Source organism: Capricornis sumatraensis, chromosome 2 (genome assembly GCF_032405125.1).
Source record: "Capricornis sumatraensis isolate serow.1 chromosome 2, serow.2, whole genome shotgun sequence".
Taxonomy (NCBI): Eukaryota; Metazoa; Chordata; class Mammalia; order Artiodactyla; family Bovidae; genus Capricornis; species Capricornis sumatraensis.
Window position 1 is genome coordinate 16,292,321 of NC_091070.1, and position 16,177 is coordinate 16,308,497.

At 49.2% G+C, this 16,177-nt stretch overlaps 1 protein-coding gene across 2 annotated transcripts in view; it reads right to left on the minus strand.

Moving 5' to 3' along the window:
* Positions 1 to 10,129: 10,129 nt before the first annotated feature.
* Positions 10,130 to 16,177, minus strand: part of JDP2 (Jun dimerization protein 2) — a 41,697-nt gene continuing 35,649 nt past the window's right edge. For both annotated transcript variants that reach the window (XM_068964390.1, XM_068964389.1), the window contains exon 4: positions 10,130 to 11,129. In XM_068964390.1, coding sequence (XP_068820491.1) covers positions 10,944 to 11,129 — 186 coding nt within the window. In that variant the 3' untranslated portion in view covers positions 10,130 to 10,943. The remainder of the gene's footprint in view (positions 11,130 to 16,177) is intronic.

The window sequence follows — 16,177 nt, forward strand, 5'->3', positions numbered from 1 at the left end:
GAATTTGGTAATAAGGGGTTCATGATCTGAGCACTCAGGGGGATTCTTTACCAGCTGAGCCACCAAGGAATCTTGAAGGGGAACTTCCAAACACCTCTGACCACAGGACCACTAAAAACACCATCCCAAGGGACTCCCGTGGTGGTCCAGTGGTTAAGACTTCACCTTCCAATGCGGGGAGTGTGGGTTCGATCCCTGGTCAGGGAGCTAAGATCCTGCATGCCTTGTGGCCAAAAAAACAAAACATAAAAAGCAGAAACATTGTTGTAACAAGTTCAATAAAGACTTAAAAATGGTCCACATTAAAAAAAAGTCTTACAAACAAACAAACAAACACCACCAACATTCAGTACAGTTCAGTCACTCAGTCGTGTCTGACTCTTTGCGACCCCATGAATTGAAGCACGCCAGTCCTCCCTGTTCATCACCAACTCCCAGAGTCTACTCAAGCTCATGTCTATCAGGTCGGTGATGCCATCCAGCCATCTCATCCTCGGTTGTCCCCTTCTCCTCCTGCCCCCAATCCCTCCCAACATCAGAGTCTTTCCAATGAGTCAACTCTTCACATGAGGTGGCCAAAGTACTGGAGTTTCAGCTTTAGCATCATTCCTTCCAAAGAACACCCAGGGTTATCTCCTTCAGAATGGACTGGTTGGATCTCCCTGCAGTCCAAGGGACTCTCAAGAGTCTTCTCCAACACCACAGTTCAAAAACATCAATTCTTCTGCGCTCAGCCTTCTTCACGGTCCAACTCTCACATCCATACATGACTATTGGAAAAACCATAGCCTTGACTAGACAGACCTTTGTTGGCAAAGAAATGTCTCTGCTTTTGAATATGCTATCTAGGTTGGTCATAACTTTTCTTCCAATGAGTAAGTGTCTTTTAATTTCATGGCTTCAGTCACCATCTGCAGTGATTTTGGAGCCCCCCAAAACAAAGTCTGACACTGTTTCCACTGTTTCCCCATCTATTTCCCATGAAGTGATGGGACTGGATGCCATGATCTTCATTTTCTGAATGTTGAGCTTTAAGCCAGCTTTTTCGCTTTCCTCTTTCACTTTCATCAAGAGGCTTTTTAGTTCCTCTTCACTTTCTGCCATAAGGGTGATGTCATTTGCATATCTGAGGTTATTGATATTTCTCCCGGCAATCTTGATTCCAGCTTGTGCTCCTTCCAGCCCAGCGTTTGTCATGATGTACTCTGCATATAAGCTAAATAAGCAGCCACATGCAGATCCCTAAATCCTCGTGAATGGGACTCTCTCCCACCCTCCGGTGCTCATGCACGTTACAATGGCATCTAGGGGATTGTCTGCTCTGCAGGTCGCATGAGCACTGTGCCAACCATATAACGGGAGCAACTGGACTCTCTGGCAAGCCAAGGGGATCAAAGCGCCTGTGGATTAGACTCTGATGGGGGGCAAGAGAGTTAATACTGCCGTTGGGCTAGACAGTACATGGGCACTTCTGCCTTTCTCATGTATAAGTGAGCTGGTTTAATTGATTTTGCTTATTGATGGGAATTGAGTAGAATGCATTTATCAATTATTAGCTGCTTGGGGCTTCCCTGATAGTTCAGTTGGTAAAGAATCTGCCTGCAATGCAGAAGACCCAGTTCAACTCCTGGGTCGGGAAGATCCGCTGGAAAAGAGATAGGCTACCCACTCCAGTATTCTTGGGCTTCCCCTGGTGGCTCAGCTGGTAAAGAATCTGCCCACAGTGTTGGAGACCTGGGTTCGACCCCTGGGTTGGTAAGATCCCCTGGAGAAGGAGACAGCTACCCACTCCAGTATTCTGGCCTGAAGAATTCCATGGACCGTATAGTCCATGGGGTCACAAAGAGTGAGCGACTTTGCAATTGAGTGACTTTCACTTTCACTTACCAAAGACCAGGAGCAGTGTAACCTGTTCTAATCATGATAACACCCCAAGCATGCAGCTGTAGGAGGGAATTCCACTTGGTAAGGTTTACGCTGTTCCATCATCACCCACCACCATCCATCTGATTTCGCAGAGATCAAACAAGTGAGTCCTACAAGAATACGATATAAATCTCCACCACCCTTTGCATCCTTTAAGGCTTTGCTGGCGGTGCTGTTCCCTACAGTTGCACCTAGGATGTAGTGTCATTTCTGATTTTCTGTCTTGGCTGGGGATGCTATAGTTTCAAGCACTCCCATTCAGTTTTTCCTACCAAAACACTGTTTATCAGTCAGGAGCTGGGGAAAGAGCCATAAGAAGGCTCTGTGGGACCAAAAACCCACTGGAGGCAGACATGGGCCAGGACATTTCTTATCTCCTGTCCTCCATAAACCCATCTCCAGCCAGAAGAGCATGATAGCAGGAGGGCTGGCATCAGTGTCATCTCACAACCTTAGTTTTAATGCAGGTGCTGGGATTGATTCAATGGTCCTCAAGAGATGTGAGAATTCCCTTCCCTCCTGTATAGTTACTCTTTAAGGAAGGATTGGGAAAATGTTTATTGAATACATGTGATGGTAACATAGGGGTTTTCCTCAAGGGGACCCTGCCTATCCTTCAGTCAGTGGGCTCTGGGTCTGGGAACTGACTTAGATCTAGAAAGTATATGAGGCTCTTGCTGTCCATGGTACCAGTTAATTGCCTTCATCTGGCCTCTCAGTTCAGTTCAGTTCATTTCAGTTCAGTCGCTCAGTCATGTCTGACTCTGCGACCCCATGAATAGCAGCACGCCAGGCTTCCCTGTTCATCAGCAACTCCCACAGTTCACTCAAACTCATGTGCATTGAGTCAGTGATGCCATCCAGCCATCTCATCCTCTGTCGTCCCCTTCTACTCCTGCCCCCAATCCCTCCCAGCATCAGGGTCTTTTCCAATGAGTCAAATCTTTGCATGAGGTGGCCAAAGTATTGGAGTTTCAGCCTCAGCACCAGTCCTTCCAATGAACACCCAGACTAGTCTCCTTTAGGCCTCTACCACTCTGGAATTCCATAATCCCCACTGATACTAGGGAACTCCAGTTCTATGGCAACATCCCCTGTTGTCCTGCCTGGACTATAGAGGTGGCCAGTTCAGGGCTTCTCCAAGATGCCAGTGGCCCCCTCTCCAGTATGTCATCACCATCTTAGTGGCGTTCCAGCCCTCCTGAGAAGCATGGTCAGGTGATATCTCACATAACAAATCCATCTGACCACGGCTGAGCAGCTCATCTGACCATGGCCCCCTCCAGGACCTTAGGACCTTCCGACACTTCCTTAATTCTCTGCCAAGGCGAGCTGAGCACCTCCACCTCATTTACTGTAGGTTCATACCATCTATGGCCTCCCCAGGTGGCACTAGTGGTAAAGAACCTGCCAAAGAGGAGACATAAGAGACGCACATTCAACCCCTGGGTCAGGAAGATCCCCTGGAGGAGGACATGGCAACTCACTCCAGTATTCTTGCCTGGAGAATCCCATGGACAGAGGAGCCTGGCGGGCTACAGTCTATAGGGTTGCACAGAGTTGGACACGACTGAAGTGACTTAGCACGCATGCACCTATCTTGTAAAAGCCTTGAGGAGCCACACCAGTCATGTATTAACGTACATTCCAACATCAATGCCAGGGCATTGAACCTTGGTCACAGGTGAGTGTTTCCATATAAAAAAAATCATCCCCTTCCCAGATATATTCTGGGTCCCTCAAGACCTAATCATTCTTCTCTCTCTCTCTTTTTTAGTGAAATAAGTCCTTATTAGGAGGAAAAAAGAGTACAGTATGTACAGATAGACACAGGCAGTCTCAGAGAGAGAGAGGATGGCTGAGTCATGCCCTTGTGGCTGTATAAATCCCTTATAAAGACCCGATCATTCTTGTTTGTCTTTCCCTGATGCCTGATAATACAGATCAGCCATGTCCTGAAGTTCTTTCAACAGATAAGTGATGTCCTTCTGGAGCAGGGACTGTTTTCCCCTGCTCGCACTGAACTGAGAGGTGACCTTGTTTATCTGCCTGGCAGTAATGAGGGTAGCAGAGGTGGATCTTGAGGGTAAACATCACGCTGCTCTGACAGCGATCCTTCCATGGTCTCCAAGCAAGGGGAGGCTGATTTTAAGGGGCAGGGGACTGCTTCTGCCAGTCCAGAGGGCTCAAGGGATTCTAGAGTTTCAGAGTCTCATTTATCCAAAGGCCCTATTTCAGGTCTCAAGCTTCTATATTTTTCCCTATTAGCATCCTGACTTTGAGACTGAAAATTTCTCGAAGATGGACATTGCTGCTGCTGCTGCTGCTAAGTTGCTTCAGTCGTGTCCAACTCTGTGCAACCCCATAAACGGCAGCCCACCAAGCTCCTCCGTCCCTGGAATTCTCCAGGCAAGAATACTGGAGTGGGTTGCCATTTCCTTCTCCAATGCATGAAAGTGAAAAGTGAAAGTGAAGTCGCTCAGTTGTGTCTGACTCTGCGCAACTCCATTGATTGTAGCCTACCAGGCTCCTCCATCCATGGGATTTTCCAGGCAAGAGTACCAGAGGGGGTTGCCAGTTCCCGGATGGACATTGGTTCTACTTAATGGGTCTGCCATCCTTATAGTTAGATTCTGGGCCTGACTCTCAGCGCGGTGTCCCTGAGACAAGTGTCTCCTTAAATACTACCAAAAAATGCACTCTGATTTTCACAGCGCATCTTGAGTTTATAGTTGCCTAACTCAAGCTTGCTCCTTGGAAGGAAAGTTATGACCAATACAGACAGCATATTGAAAAGCAGATACAGTACTTTGTCAACAAAGGTCTATCTAGTCAAGGCTATGGTGTTTTCAGGAGTCATGTATGGATGTGAGAGTTGGACTATAAAGAAAGCTGAGTACCGAAGAATTGATGCTTTTGAACTGTGGTGTTGGAGAAGACTCTTGAGAGTCCCTTGGACTGCAAGGAGATCCAACCAGTCCACCCTAAAGGAGATCAGTCCTGAATATTCATTGGAAGGACTGATGTTGAAGCTGAAACTGCAATACTTTGGCCACCTGATGCAAAGAGCTGACTCATTTGAAAAGACCCCGATGCTGGGAAAGATAGAAGGCAGGAGGAGAAGGGGACGACAGAGGATGAGATGGTTAGATGGCAGTGGACATGAATTTGGGTAAACTCCAGGAGTTGGTGATGGACAGAGAGGCCTGGCGTGCTGCAATCCATGGGGTCGCAAAGAGTCGGACATGACTGAGCAACCGAACTGAACTGAACTGAACTGAACTCAAGCTTTATATTTTCTTTTTCATTTTGAGGCTTTCAAAATGGTTAACAAAAGGCAACAGACTCAAACTTTCTAAGTTATCCCCATGCCATCCAGCTGCCCCAGAGATCACTTGCCTTTCTACCCATATCACATATGACATCTCGATCCACACAGAAGAGTCTGAGGAACTGCAATAGGTCAGGGATTCTCGCCACCCCACTGACTGTCACTGCAAATAGACTCAGGTCTGAATATCCCATCCTAAATGTCCCCAAGGGTCTGATTTCTAGGACTGCTTCTAGGTGCCAGGCGCTGGGGTTGCCTGTGTAGAGACGCCATCCTCATGGCACTTACACAGAAAGCAGACTCTCTCTGCCAGGGTAGGAGGAGGGCTGGCTTTTAGAATCTCCACCTCTTAGATTCCTATTGTAATACGCAGAATAATGCCTTCCAAATGCGGAACCTTTGAATATGTTATGTCACATGGCAAGGGGAATGTAAGGTTGCAGATGAAATTTAAAGTTGACCTTAAAATAAGAGTATCCTGCATTACCCAGGTGGGCCCAATATAATCACAAGCATCTTTAAAAGATGGAAGGGAGAAGGAGGAAATGTCAGTGTCAGAGTGATTGACAGGAGAAAGACTCAACCAGCCAGTGATGGCTTTTAAGATGAAGGGGTCACGAGCTCATGGAAGGTGGGCAGCCTCTATCAACTGGAAAAAGCTAGAAAATGGATTACCCCAGAGCCTGCAAAAAGGACGCAGCCTGCTGGCACCTTGCTTTTAACCAGGCGAGACCCATTTTGGACTTCTGCCATTCAGAGCTCTAAGATACTAAGATTTGTGTTAAATCTGTGGCACTTTGTTACAGCAGCAACAGGAATCCAATACCCTGTGACCACTGGGTCTTTAAAAGGCTCCCCCTTTGCTTTAAAGCTGCCCTTGAAGGTGGAGGTGCATTTTACACAGGGATTGGGTTGAAAATCCAGGATGTAACAAGAAAAGTTAGAGTCTGAATTAACCTTGAACATGCCTTCCATGGCTCATTATGTAGAGAATAGGTGCCAGGGCCCACTGAAGTGGTGCAGATCAACTGTCCCCAAGGTGCCCTCACCACGGGGCACCCTCATCACCAGGCACACCGCTTGTTAACTAGAAGGGCCAGCTAAACAAATCACACGCTTTGTATCAACTTTCTCTTCCTCAAGGCATGCAATTAAAATTTGCATAAATTCAAAGAGCATATGCTGCGACGACTTTGTAATTTCAGATATTTTTATTTCCTGAGCTTGCCAAGGAAAGGATGGGAAAACAAAACCTTCTATTGGTGTTGTTTGTGGCTTGTTTTTTTTTTTTTTTCCACTAGGAAATACACCAAGCATACAGAGAAGTGTGGAAAAGATAACCCACATGTGTGTGCCCAGCACCCATCTCTGACAAATGCAAACATTATTCTACATTTGATTCAGATTTTTAAAAGTTAATGAAATGTTACACGTACAATTGAAACCCAGTGTCCTCTATAGCCTTGCAGATACCATCCCAAAATGCTTCCTCCCCTTCTCCAGGAGTAATTCCCTGTTACTGATTTTGATATTAATAACATTCCTATGCACGCTTTTACGCCTCTGTCACCCAGATCTACGTGTACCCATAAACAATAAAGGATCAATTTCCATGTTTGGGAACTTTGCATAAATGGCACACCACATATATTCTTCTGCAACTTGCTTCCCATCCTCCAGTTCAATAGTGTGTTTCTGAGGTTTATCCACACTGATGCTTGTAGTTCTGATACATCCTTTTTAGCTACCTGCAGAATAATACTCAACTTTATGAAAACACAGTTTATCTGCTCTTCTGTTCATCAGTGTTTAGGTTGTTTCCAACTTCTCTTAAATAAAGATGAAGCTTCAGTGAACGTGCTTGTACTTTTCCTTGGGCCCCTATGCTGGAGTTCTTCCAAAAATGTGTACTTAGAAGGGAAATTGCTAGGTCAAAGGATGGGTTTAGCTTTAGTGCCACCGGTTATTGCCAAATTGCTTTGCACAGTCGCATCAATTTCCCACTGGCAGCACAGGTTAGTTCCCTTTAATCTGAATCCTGACCAGCACTACTGCTTACTGCCCATCTGCTAATGGGTCTTATCCTTCTCAGGCTGCCCAGTTGATTCTCATAGCAACCCTGGGCAGAGGTGGTACACATCTCATTTATGGCCACTTGGCAGGAAGGCACAAAAAAGCCCAGGGAGAGGATAATGAATCCAGTATAGCTGGCTGTGACTGTTCAGGAGCCGAGCAAACTCTCGTATCCCAGTGTCCATTGCTATGGGAACTGGATACATGGCCAGAACACTAATGCTGCAGCCACCTTTAGGAAATAAAAGATATTCAAGTGATTTGTACTGTGTGGTAATTAACAACTGTTCATGCTAACAGAGGGCAAGAGACTTACCACTTTGTGGAGCTTTGTGTTTCTGAAAACACTTTTACATGCATTCTGTATTTGACCACGACAACAACCCTATTAAAGAAAAAAAGACTTAGATTGTTCCTGCTCCCACTTTACAGATAAGAAAATTGAGGCTAGTGGCTAGTCAGTAGAAGACTGGATCGTGAACCTAGTAGCCTTTAAAGTGGGTCTTCTGTACTTGCACTTGGAGATGGGTGTCTGAGAGCTGGGAATCCTCAACCCATGCCATTTCCCCTGGCCTCTGCACACAAAACTGAGGTCACAGCACAAACACAGAGCGTCTCCCACAGAGGGAAGTCCCATCCAGCTTTTTACACCTGGAGTCAGATTATAAGAACATTCTGGCTCTGCCACTCAAACCACTGTGAACTCTGGCAAGTTCCTTCTTCTCTGTGCCTTAGTTTTCTCATCTGCAACATGGAGACGATGGTACCTACCTCCTGACAAGGTCATACAAACTGGCCACAGTAGCCCATCTAACACGCCAGGTGCACAGGAAACCCAAGCACATTAGCTTTTATGAGACAGACGACTGCAACTTCTGGCTTCCCGCAGCAGGGAGCAGGGGTCCTGCTGAGGAAGGGTGCATCTCGGCACAGCGTGTGCCACTGATTCTGGGAGACAGCCGGTCCTCAGAGGCGAAGGATGATACAGGCTGGTAGGTACAGGCTGGCAGCTCCCAGGACAAGACCAGAGGAACCACAGCCAGGGGTGGGCGGTGGTCCTGCCGGAAGGGCACCAGCTCTTGAGAGGGGCCTGCAAGTCCACATCTTTGCTTCTCTCAAGGCTTGGCGACTATCAGAGGATTACAGCCTGGGGGGTTGCTGTGTGCCACCACATCTGCCAGGGAGCTGACAGGCCCTGCTTCTAAGGTGAAGCCTGGAGTGGGTCGCCAGGTGGGTAGGGGTGGCACACCAAGTGGGTTGGGTAGAGGGACCTGAGACAAGGAAGTAAGGGACCAAAGGTATTTTAACGACCTTTTCTTGGCTCCTGTCCATCCTGGAAGTCCTCATTCAAGACGTGAGAAGCAACCCAAGCTCACTACTGTCCTTGACATGAAGCCTGACCAGCAGCAACTAGTTATCTAGCCCCGGTGATGGAGGAGAGAGAACACACCAGTAGACAGTAGAAGAGGAGGCTTCAGCTCCTGGTTCTACCTGTTTCCAGCTGTGTAAACATTATTTTGGGTTTTTTTTTGGCTACACCATGCAGGATATGGGACCTCAGTTCCCTGGCCAGGGATCTAACCCACATCCCCTACGTTGGAAGCACAGAGTCTTAACCACTGGACCTCCAGGGAAGTCAAACATTAATTTTTGTAAGCCTCAGCTTGCACAGCTAGTACAATGGAACTGAAACCCTATCCCATCTACCTCCTGGAGCTGGAATATCAGATGAGCAACACACATAAAAGTGCCTTTTGAGCCATCATGTGCCATGTGAATGGCAGCTCTTGCCTATGGCATTGAGTCCTTCTTGCTCTCAGGGTGGGTGTTCAACTGTGAAGGTGAGGGCGTGACTGAAACAGCCACACCACTTGCTCACATCACTGGTCCACTCCACGATCGTGGCACAGCCTGGAACTCCATCCAGCCCTCCCAGAAACTGGCCCTGTAACCATGGCCTCCTTGGCCTCCTGTTCTAATCAGGTGGGATGTTCCCTCACGGGGGCAATCACACAATTAGCTGGCCGCAGCAGGAGAGTCACGGGCCTTGGGAAGCCAAGTTCGAGCATCAGCTCTGCTCTTCACTAGCTAGGTGACCTCGGATGAGTCACACACCTTCTCTGAGCCTCAGTTATTTACAAAATGACGGGCAATGATGCCTATTTCATGTTTTGAGAGAAGTGAATGAGATTATATATGCTAGCCACTCTGTTAAGTCCTCAGCAGGGCAAGTTTTAAACTCCCTGGGCCTCGAATTCCTCATCTACAAATTGGGACCATTGCTGCTCCCTGTCAAGGCTGTTGTGAAAATGAACGGTGTATGGAGCACATACAAGATCTAGCTCATGACTGTCAGCTCCATACGTGCAGGGCCCAGCGACTACTCAGCACCTTGTGAGAGTCCCTGGCGCTCCCGGTTGGCACTTAGGAAACGTGTGTCGAGTGAATAAATGAAGTACTGTGTGTATATATATATATAATAACTTCTCTGAGCCTCGACTTCCTCATCTGTAAAATGGGCATATAAAGACTTACCTGGGAAGGGTTGTTGTGAAAACCAAGGGCCCACGATAGATGCTCCAAACATTCTCTGACACCGCATACCACGGGTGACCAAGTGTGCCCTGTACCCCCATTCCCCAGGCAGACACTACAAGAGGTGGCTGGGTAAGTAAGAGTAACGTTTACTGAGTGATACAGAACTGAGTACTATGAAGGGTTTACCAGGATGGAAACACACCCCACCCCCTCCCGGCCACCCCCCAACACCCAGAGACTACAGTACTTAGAAGTTACACACAATGACCATAACTGCTGGATATTTGTTCGTAACAAACAAACCATAGCATATTTATACTGTATCACATCGAGTGATTATAGAAATCCATATATATATTGCTTGTATAAAATCTTTTTTTTTGTAAAAAATATTAAAAAAAAAAAAAAGAAAGTATAAAAAACATGTGCAGTTGAAAGCCCTGCCAGGACAGCCAGTCTGTAAACATTCAGTGAGTATGTGCTTTGGAAGGGCGCCTGCGCCTCGTGCCCACGGCAAACTCCAGCAGGGCCGGCCAGGGTGCACCCAGCTGCCACTCTCCAGCAGAGCCCCGCTGGGCCCCGCATCGCGACCCTCTCTCTCCAGCCTTGCATCAGGGTCGGCAGGCAGATGGCAGTGTCACTCAGTTCGATCCTCAGCCGTGCGTTTGGTTGCCACTCATGGCTTTTCCTGACTGCTCGGAGGTCCCTGGGGGTGGGTACCCTGGCAGAGAGCCCAGAGAAGTGCCTGAGGCTGCTTTCCGGCCCCGGGTGCCTCTGTCCTGTCTCCCTGGAGCTGGGCCCCAGCGGGACAGCCCCACCCTCGAGTCTACTTTGGTCTCAGCGCTTGGTCCTTCTGGGTTTCATCAGCCGGCTCTTCCCCTTGTGTGGCTGATCTGAGTTTCACAAAAAAAAAAAAAAAAAAGAAAAAGCCCGGCCAATTACTGGCTGTGCTGAGCCTCCGGTGTAAAGTTTTTCGCACACCACGGAAGAGCCCTCTGGTGCCCTCCTCTTCTTCCTCCCTCTTGCCATCTCCTACGCCTCGTTCTTCCTTTGTCCTCCTCCTCCCAGCCCACGGTCACTTCTTCTCAAGCTGCTCCAGCAGAGGGTTGCCTTCTGACTCGGGTGTCTTGACGCTGTCGGTCCGAACGATACAGGTGGGACGATGCCGGTTCAACATCAAGATGAGCTGCTGTCGCTCCTGCTTTAGCTCCTCGATCTGGGTCTTCAGCTCAGCGTTCATGAGTTCTAGCCGCTCAGATTCCTGCATGCAAAAACAGAGACGAGGCTTTAAGCTTTCAGTGGGGACCAGCTCCAGGGAGAAGTTCTCCACCTAGATAGTCACAGGGCACTCCAGGCTGGTCTTTGTCTATTTTCTGTCAGTTTCCCCCCAGGAGAAGCACAGAATCTGCTACGGGGTCCCTGGGAGTAACTGACTTTGTTCAGGTCCTGCCCGTCATACCAGACACTGGCCCGTGTTACTAGTGGGGTGAATCCAGGGTATACCCTGGGGCCAGCCTGGTTCGTGTGCCCCTCTCTTCCCCTACTCAATCCACTCTAGCCACACTGGCTTCCTTTGTGTGTTGTTCTTGTTTAGTTCAGTCCTATCTGACTCTCTGCAACCCCATGGACTGTAGCCTGCCCGGCTCCTCTGTCCATAGAATTCTCCAGGCAAGAATACTGGAGTGGGTTGCCATTTCTTTCTCCAGGAGATCTTCCTGACCCAGGGACTGAACCCATCTCCTGCATTGGCAGGTGGATTCTTTACCACTGAGCCACTGGGAAAGCCCAGTGGCTTCCTTGTTGTTGCTCAAATATGCCAAACACTCTCCTGCCTCAGGACCTTTGTACAAGAAACAAAGGGTGGGAGAAGAATGGAGGCCAAGTGGATCCAGAGCAGATGCATGGAGGGTCCACAGAGGGGTTAGAGGTGGCCCATAATGGCAGTGCCACAGAAAGCGCTTTATGTGTGATAAATGCATGTTGGGGATATATTGGCCTGTGGCATCCACAAGCCCAGTGTGGTCATGTAATTCCCCAAACATGTGCTTCCTGGTTATCGGTCTATAATTATTTAAGCAGTCTCTTCCTTATCCCCTGTTAGCTAGAATATTTGCCCACTGGGAGGCAATCAACAGTCTTCCTTCTGGATCCAAAATGTGGTTTTAAACAATCCCAAGTGAGATTTCCAGAGAACTTCCAGTTCAGTTGGAGAGGCTCCAGGGTGAGGAAGGGATGTTGATTTGATTTATGGGGAGTTTTCTTGTTCATGGGGCTTCCCTGAGAGCTCAGTTGGTAAAGAATCTATCTGCCTGCAATGCAGGAGACCCTGGTTCGATTCCTGGGTTGGGAAGATCCGCTGAAGAAGGGATAGGCTACCCACTCCAGTATTCTTTGGCTTCCCTTGTGCCTCAACTGGTAAAGAATCTGCCTGCAATGCAGAAGACCTGGGTTCTATCCCTGGGTTGGGAAGATCCCCTGGAGAAGGGAAAGGCTACCCACTCCAGTACTCTGGCCTGGAGAATTCCATGGACTATACAGTCCATGGGGTCGCAAAGAGTCAGACATGACTGTGCAACTTTCACTTACTTACAAGTTCGTGATGTAGAGAGGTGATGGGCACACCAGTTCAATGCTTGGGAGTCAACACAGTAAAATACAGAAGCGCCTGAATTGGTATTTCCTGGACTCTATCTAAAAACATATAACCAGTGTGGAGGTTGGAATTCACCCAAAGGCTGGCAAAGGTTGAGACCAGTCATTCCCAACTAGAAGCGATTTTGCCTCCCAGAGACATTTGACAGTATCTGGAGACATTTCATGTTGTCACAACTGGGGAGGGTGGGTGCCCTTGGAATTCAGAGGGTAGGATCAGGGATGCTCCTAGGCATCCTTTAGCGCACAAGAAGCATCGGGTCCATTGCCGAGCCCAGGCAACCCGCATCCAACAAAGAACGGGCTGTGGTTGTGATGGGCTGAGTGGCCCCTCCCTGCCGGGGCTCAGAGATCCCTCTGGGGCCTCTGGCCTCAGGGCTGCTGTCTTGCCCACATCAGCCAGGCTGACTGAGCTGTTCCTTGTACGCATACCTTGGAGCAGCACAGTGCCTGGGGACTCAACTGCTGAGACGTGCAGTCCTCGGGACCAGACACTGAGGGAGAAAAGCCTCAAAGAAGGAAAAAATGCTCAGGGGGGGAAAATACCAAAAGCCAGCTAGGGTGGTTTGGGATTCAGCGGGACGAGGAGCGACAGGGAGGCCAGGCTGGTCCACTGTTCCCCTAATACCCCAAGCAGAGAGCCTCTGAGGGCAGGAGAGACCCCACGTGGAACCATGAGTCTGGGGCAGGTAGGGGCTAGGCTTAGCTGCCTGCTCACTGGGTCTACAAGCTGGTGACCATGGGAATGTCTCTGACCCCCCAGACACAATTTGAGCTCCAACTTCAAATCCTCTGAGCTGCTGCCTCTAGGAGTCTCGGTTCAATCCACCCACCCAGGAACAAGGGCTGAGAATCTGCTTTGTGCAGTGAACCCTCTAAGGGGCCCTGAGGTCCATGAGCCCCTAACACGGATTGTGTGCAGCTTCCACTCAAGGGGGAGAAGGATCCAGACAGCCAGGCAGAGTTTATCAAGTGCCATCAGCCCTCCGGGGTCTAGAAGACCTTCTGAGAGTGGGCTGAATGACTGGGTCTGATCTTGGGTTTGGAGAAATGGGTTGACTCTGGTTAAGAAGAGACAGTCAGTGGGAGAATGGGAAGATGTTTCAAGAAGCGAGCTCTGAGTGAACCAGGATGCGGACATGGGAGAGTGTCAGATGCGTTTAAGAGATTAAAAATCCTCCCAGATGACCACATGTCACTTTTGGACCTATTAGGGTACCAAGCTGGGAAGGTGGGTTTAGAGCCAAACCCGGGGTTTGGAAATCAGAGTCAAGAGCAAGTTTCTTAACTTCCCTGAACCCCAGTTATCTCCTCCGTAAAAAACATGATGATCGTGGGGGATTAAATGACTTCACGTGGGAAAGGTACTTTGTAAACCAAGGGTTAGGGAGGCTTAAGGAATTTTTGCTTTAAGCCACGAGCAAGGGGGGAATGAAGAAGCCAAGGAAGAGACGCAGAGGAGGAGGCCGTTTCCAAGAAAACTTGGCAGGTCTGGGAGACTGCCTGCGTCTGCAGAGTGGGCGGTGGGTAGACAGCAGCCTGTGAGCATGGGGGAGGGTCCAAGGAAGCGGGGAGGTGGCAGCTGTTCTGCAGGGCGGTGGGCAGGACGAGAAAGGCTGGGTTGTGCTGGAAATGGAAGTTAGAATGGGACATGCAAGGGGCAGGGTCCGGCAGGCCTGCGCACACATCCTCGCCCTTGAAAAGACATCACACCCACCTCACATCTGTATCACACAAAAAGACCAAGTGGGAGTGAGCAACTGGCTTCCCCGTGCATTTATCACAGCAATGGCATGACATTCTGTTGGTTTGAAAATGTACAGGTACATCATGGAATAGCCTCAGCTTTGACAGTCTGACTGTCAGGCTGTAACTAGCTGCTCTGTTGTTGATTTTCTTCTGTTTTATTTATCGATGCTACATACTTATTTACTGGGTAAGTATAAACTGAGTTTCGAAAAATCTTTTTTTAGCCATGACTGTAGAAGTGGTTTGTGGTTTTAGAACAACAATTACCTAATCTGTTTTTCTAATTAATTCAACCAACATGGGCTAGGATCTTCACACCTTAATTAGGAACTGAACAACTCTGCTCGCGTTTTTGTTTATCGTTTTGCCTCTGGTAGATATTTACTGCCCTAGAGAAAATGAAACCATTTGTCATTTCAGAATGGAATTAATGCACGTGAAGGAGGTTCTGTCTCCTCTGTGGCAGTCAGGGAAGGCAGTAGAGAAAACACAGGAAGAGGGCTGAGATGTCCCGGCCATGTGCCCTTGGCCAAGTCATTTCCCTTCTCTGGGCCTCAGCGCCCCCCACCCCCACAGAAAATATGATTGGCCCAGGGGACTTCCAGCATGAAGATTCTCTGACTCTTATTTTTCAGAGTTACCCTAATGCACTTAAAATACAGCCCCACTTCCCAACAAATAGCCTGATGCAGACTTCTGAGCCCCAAATCCCTGTCTGAATTAAAATCTTGACTCTGCCGCTTGCCAGCTAGGCTGCTGTGAACAAGATCCCCCGGGGGAGGGTGAGTAGACAGCCAGGCAGTAGAGGAAGCTCTGGGTCCCCATCCTGACTCAGCCACTGTGTGAATCTCTCCGAGTCTCAGAATCTGAGCCAGTGGATGTGGCTGCCTTGCCTCCTCCCAGAGTCACTGTGGCCGTCAAGGAGAGAGTGGCCTTGAAGAGCAACGCACAGCAGCGGAGCGTGTGATGGTGTTAACTGCTGCCCACTCCCAGGGAACTGTGTCCGGCCCAGTGGGGTTGCAGAGGCGGCCCCACAGCAGCCACTGTTCCTGCCCGTGGACAGCAGAGGGGCTCAGGTGGCCCTGGGGCCTGCAGGGCAAGGGATCTGACCCAAAGACCTGCCTCTTGCCTCCTTCAGGGCCTTGCCTGGTGGAGGCAGATGACATCTGAGATGCCACAGAAATCGCCTAGCCTGGATATGAGTCCCCAGGGGTCAAGGAGGGTGACTTTTTATACTGTACATATACGTGTGTATGCGTGCACGTGTGCTCATTCACTTCAGTCGTGTTCAAGTCTGTGCGATGCTATGGACTGCAGTCCACCAGGCTCCTCTGTCCATGGGATTCTCCAGGCAAGAATACTGGAGTGGGTTGCCGTGTCCTCCTCCAGGGGATCTTCCTGACCCAGGGGCCAAACCTGCGTCTCTTACTTCTCCTGCATCGGCAGGCGGGTTCTTCATCACCAGTGCTACCTCAGAAGCCCATATGTGTGTATGCATGTGTGTGTGTGCGTGTGTGTACACACACATACATATACCTTTGTACCTCTGAGCCTTGTATATATTTGACATATTAAAAAATAAACGACAAGAGAGTCCCTTATGTCATCAGGCACGGACTGTCCATACAGCCTCCACCTTTGGGCCCGAACCCTTACTCGTGGCCTCAGCCTCCATGGTCAGAGGGGAGGAGGGGAGCAGCGTGAGGGGCTGGGTGTGGGCCCCGACAGAACTGCCCAGGCCCCCCTTCCAGACCCCAAGGCCATGCACTTCTCTTGGTCAACAGCAGCCTTCTCCTCCCCTGGGGATAACACAGAGACCTAACCGATCTTCCCACTCGGGCCCTGGGGGGGTCCCCCAGTCCACGCCCCTCGCTGTAACCACAGCAACAGAGTGTGTCCCTCTCCTCC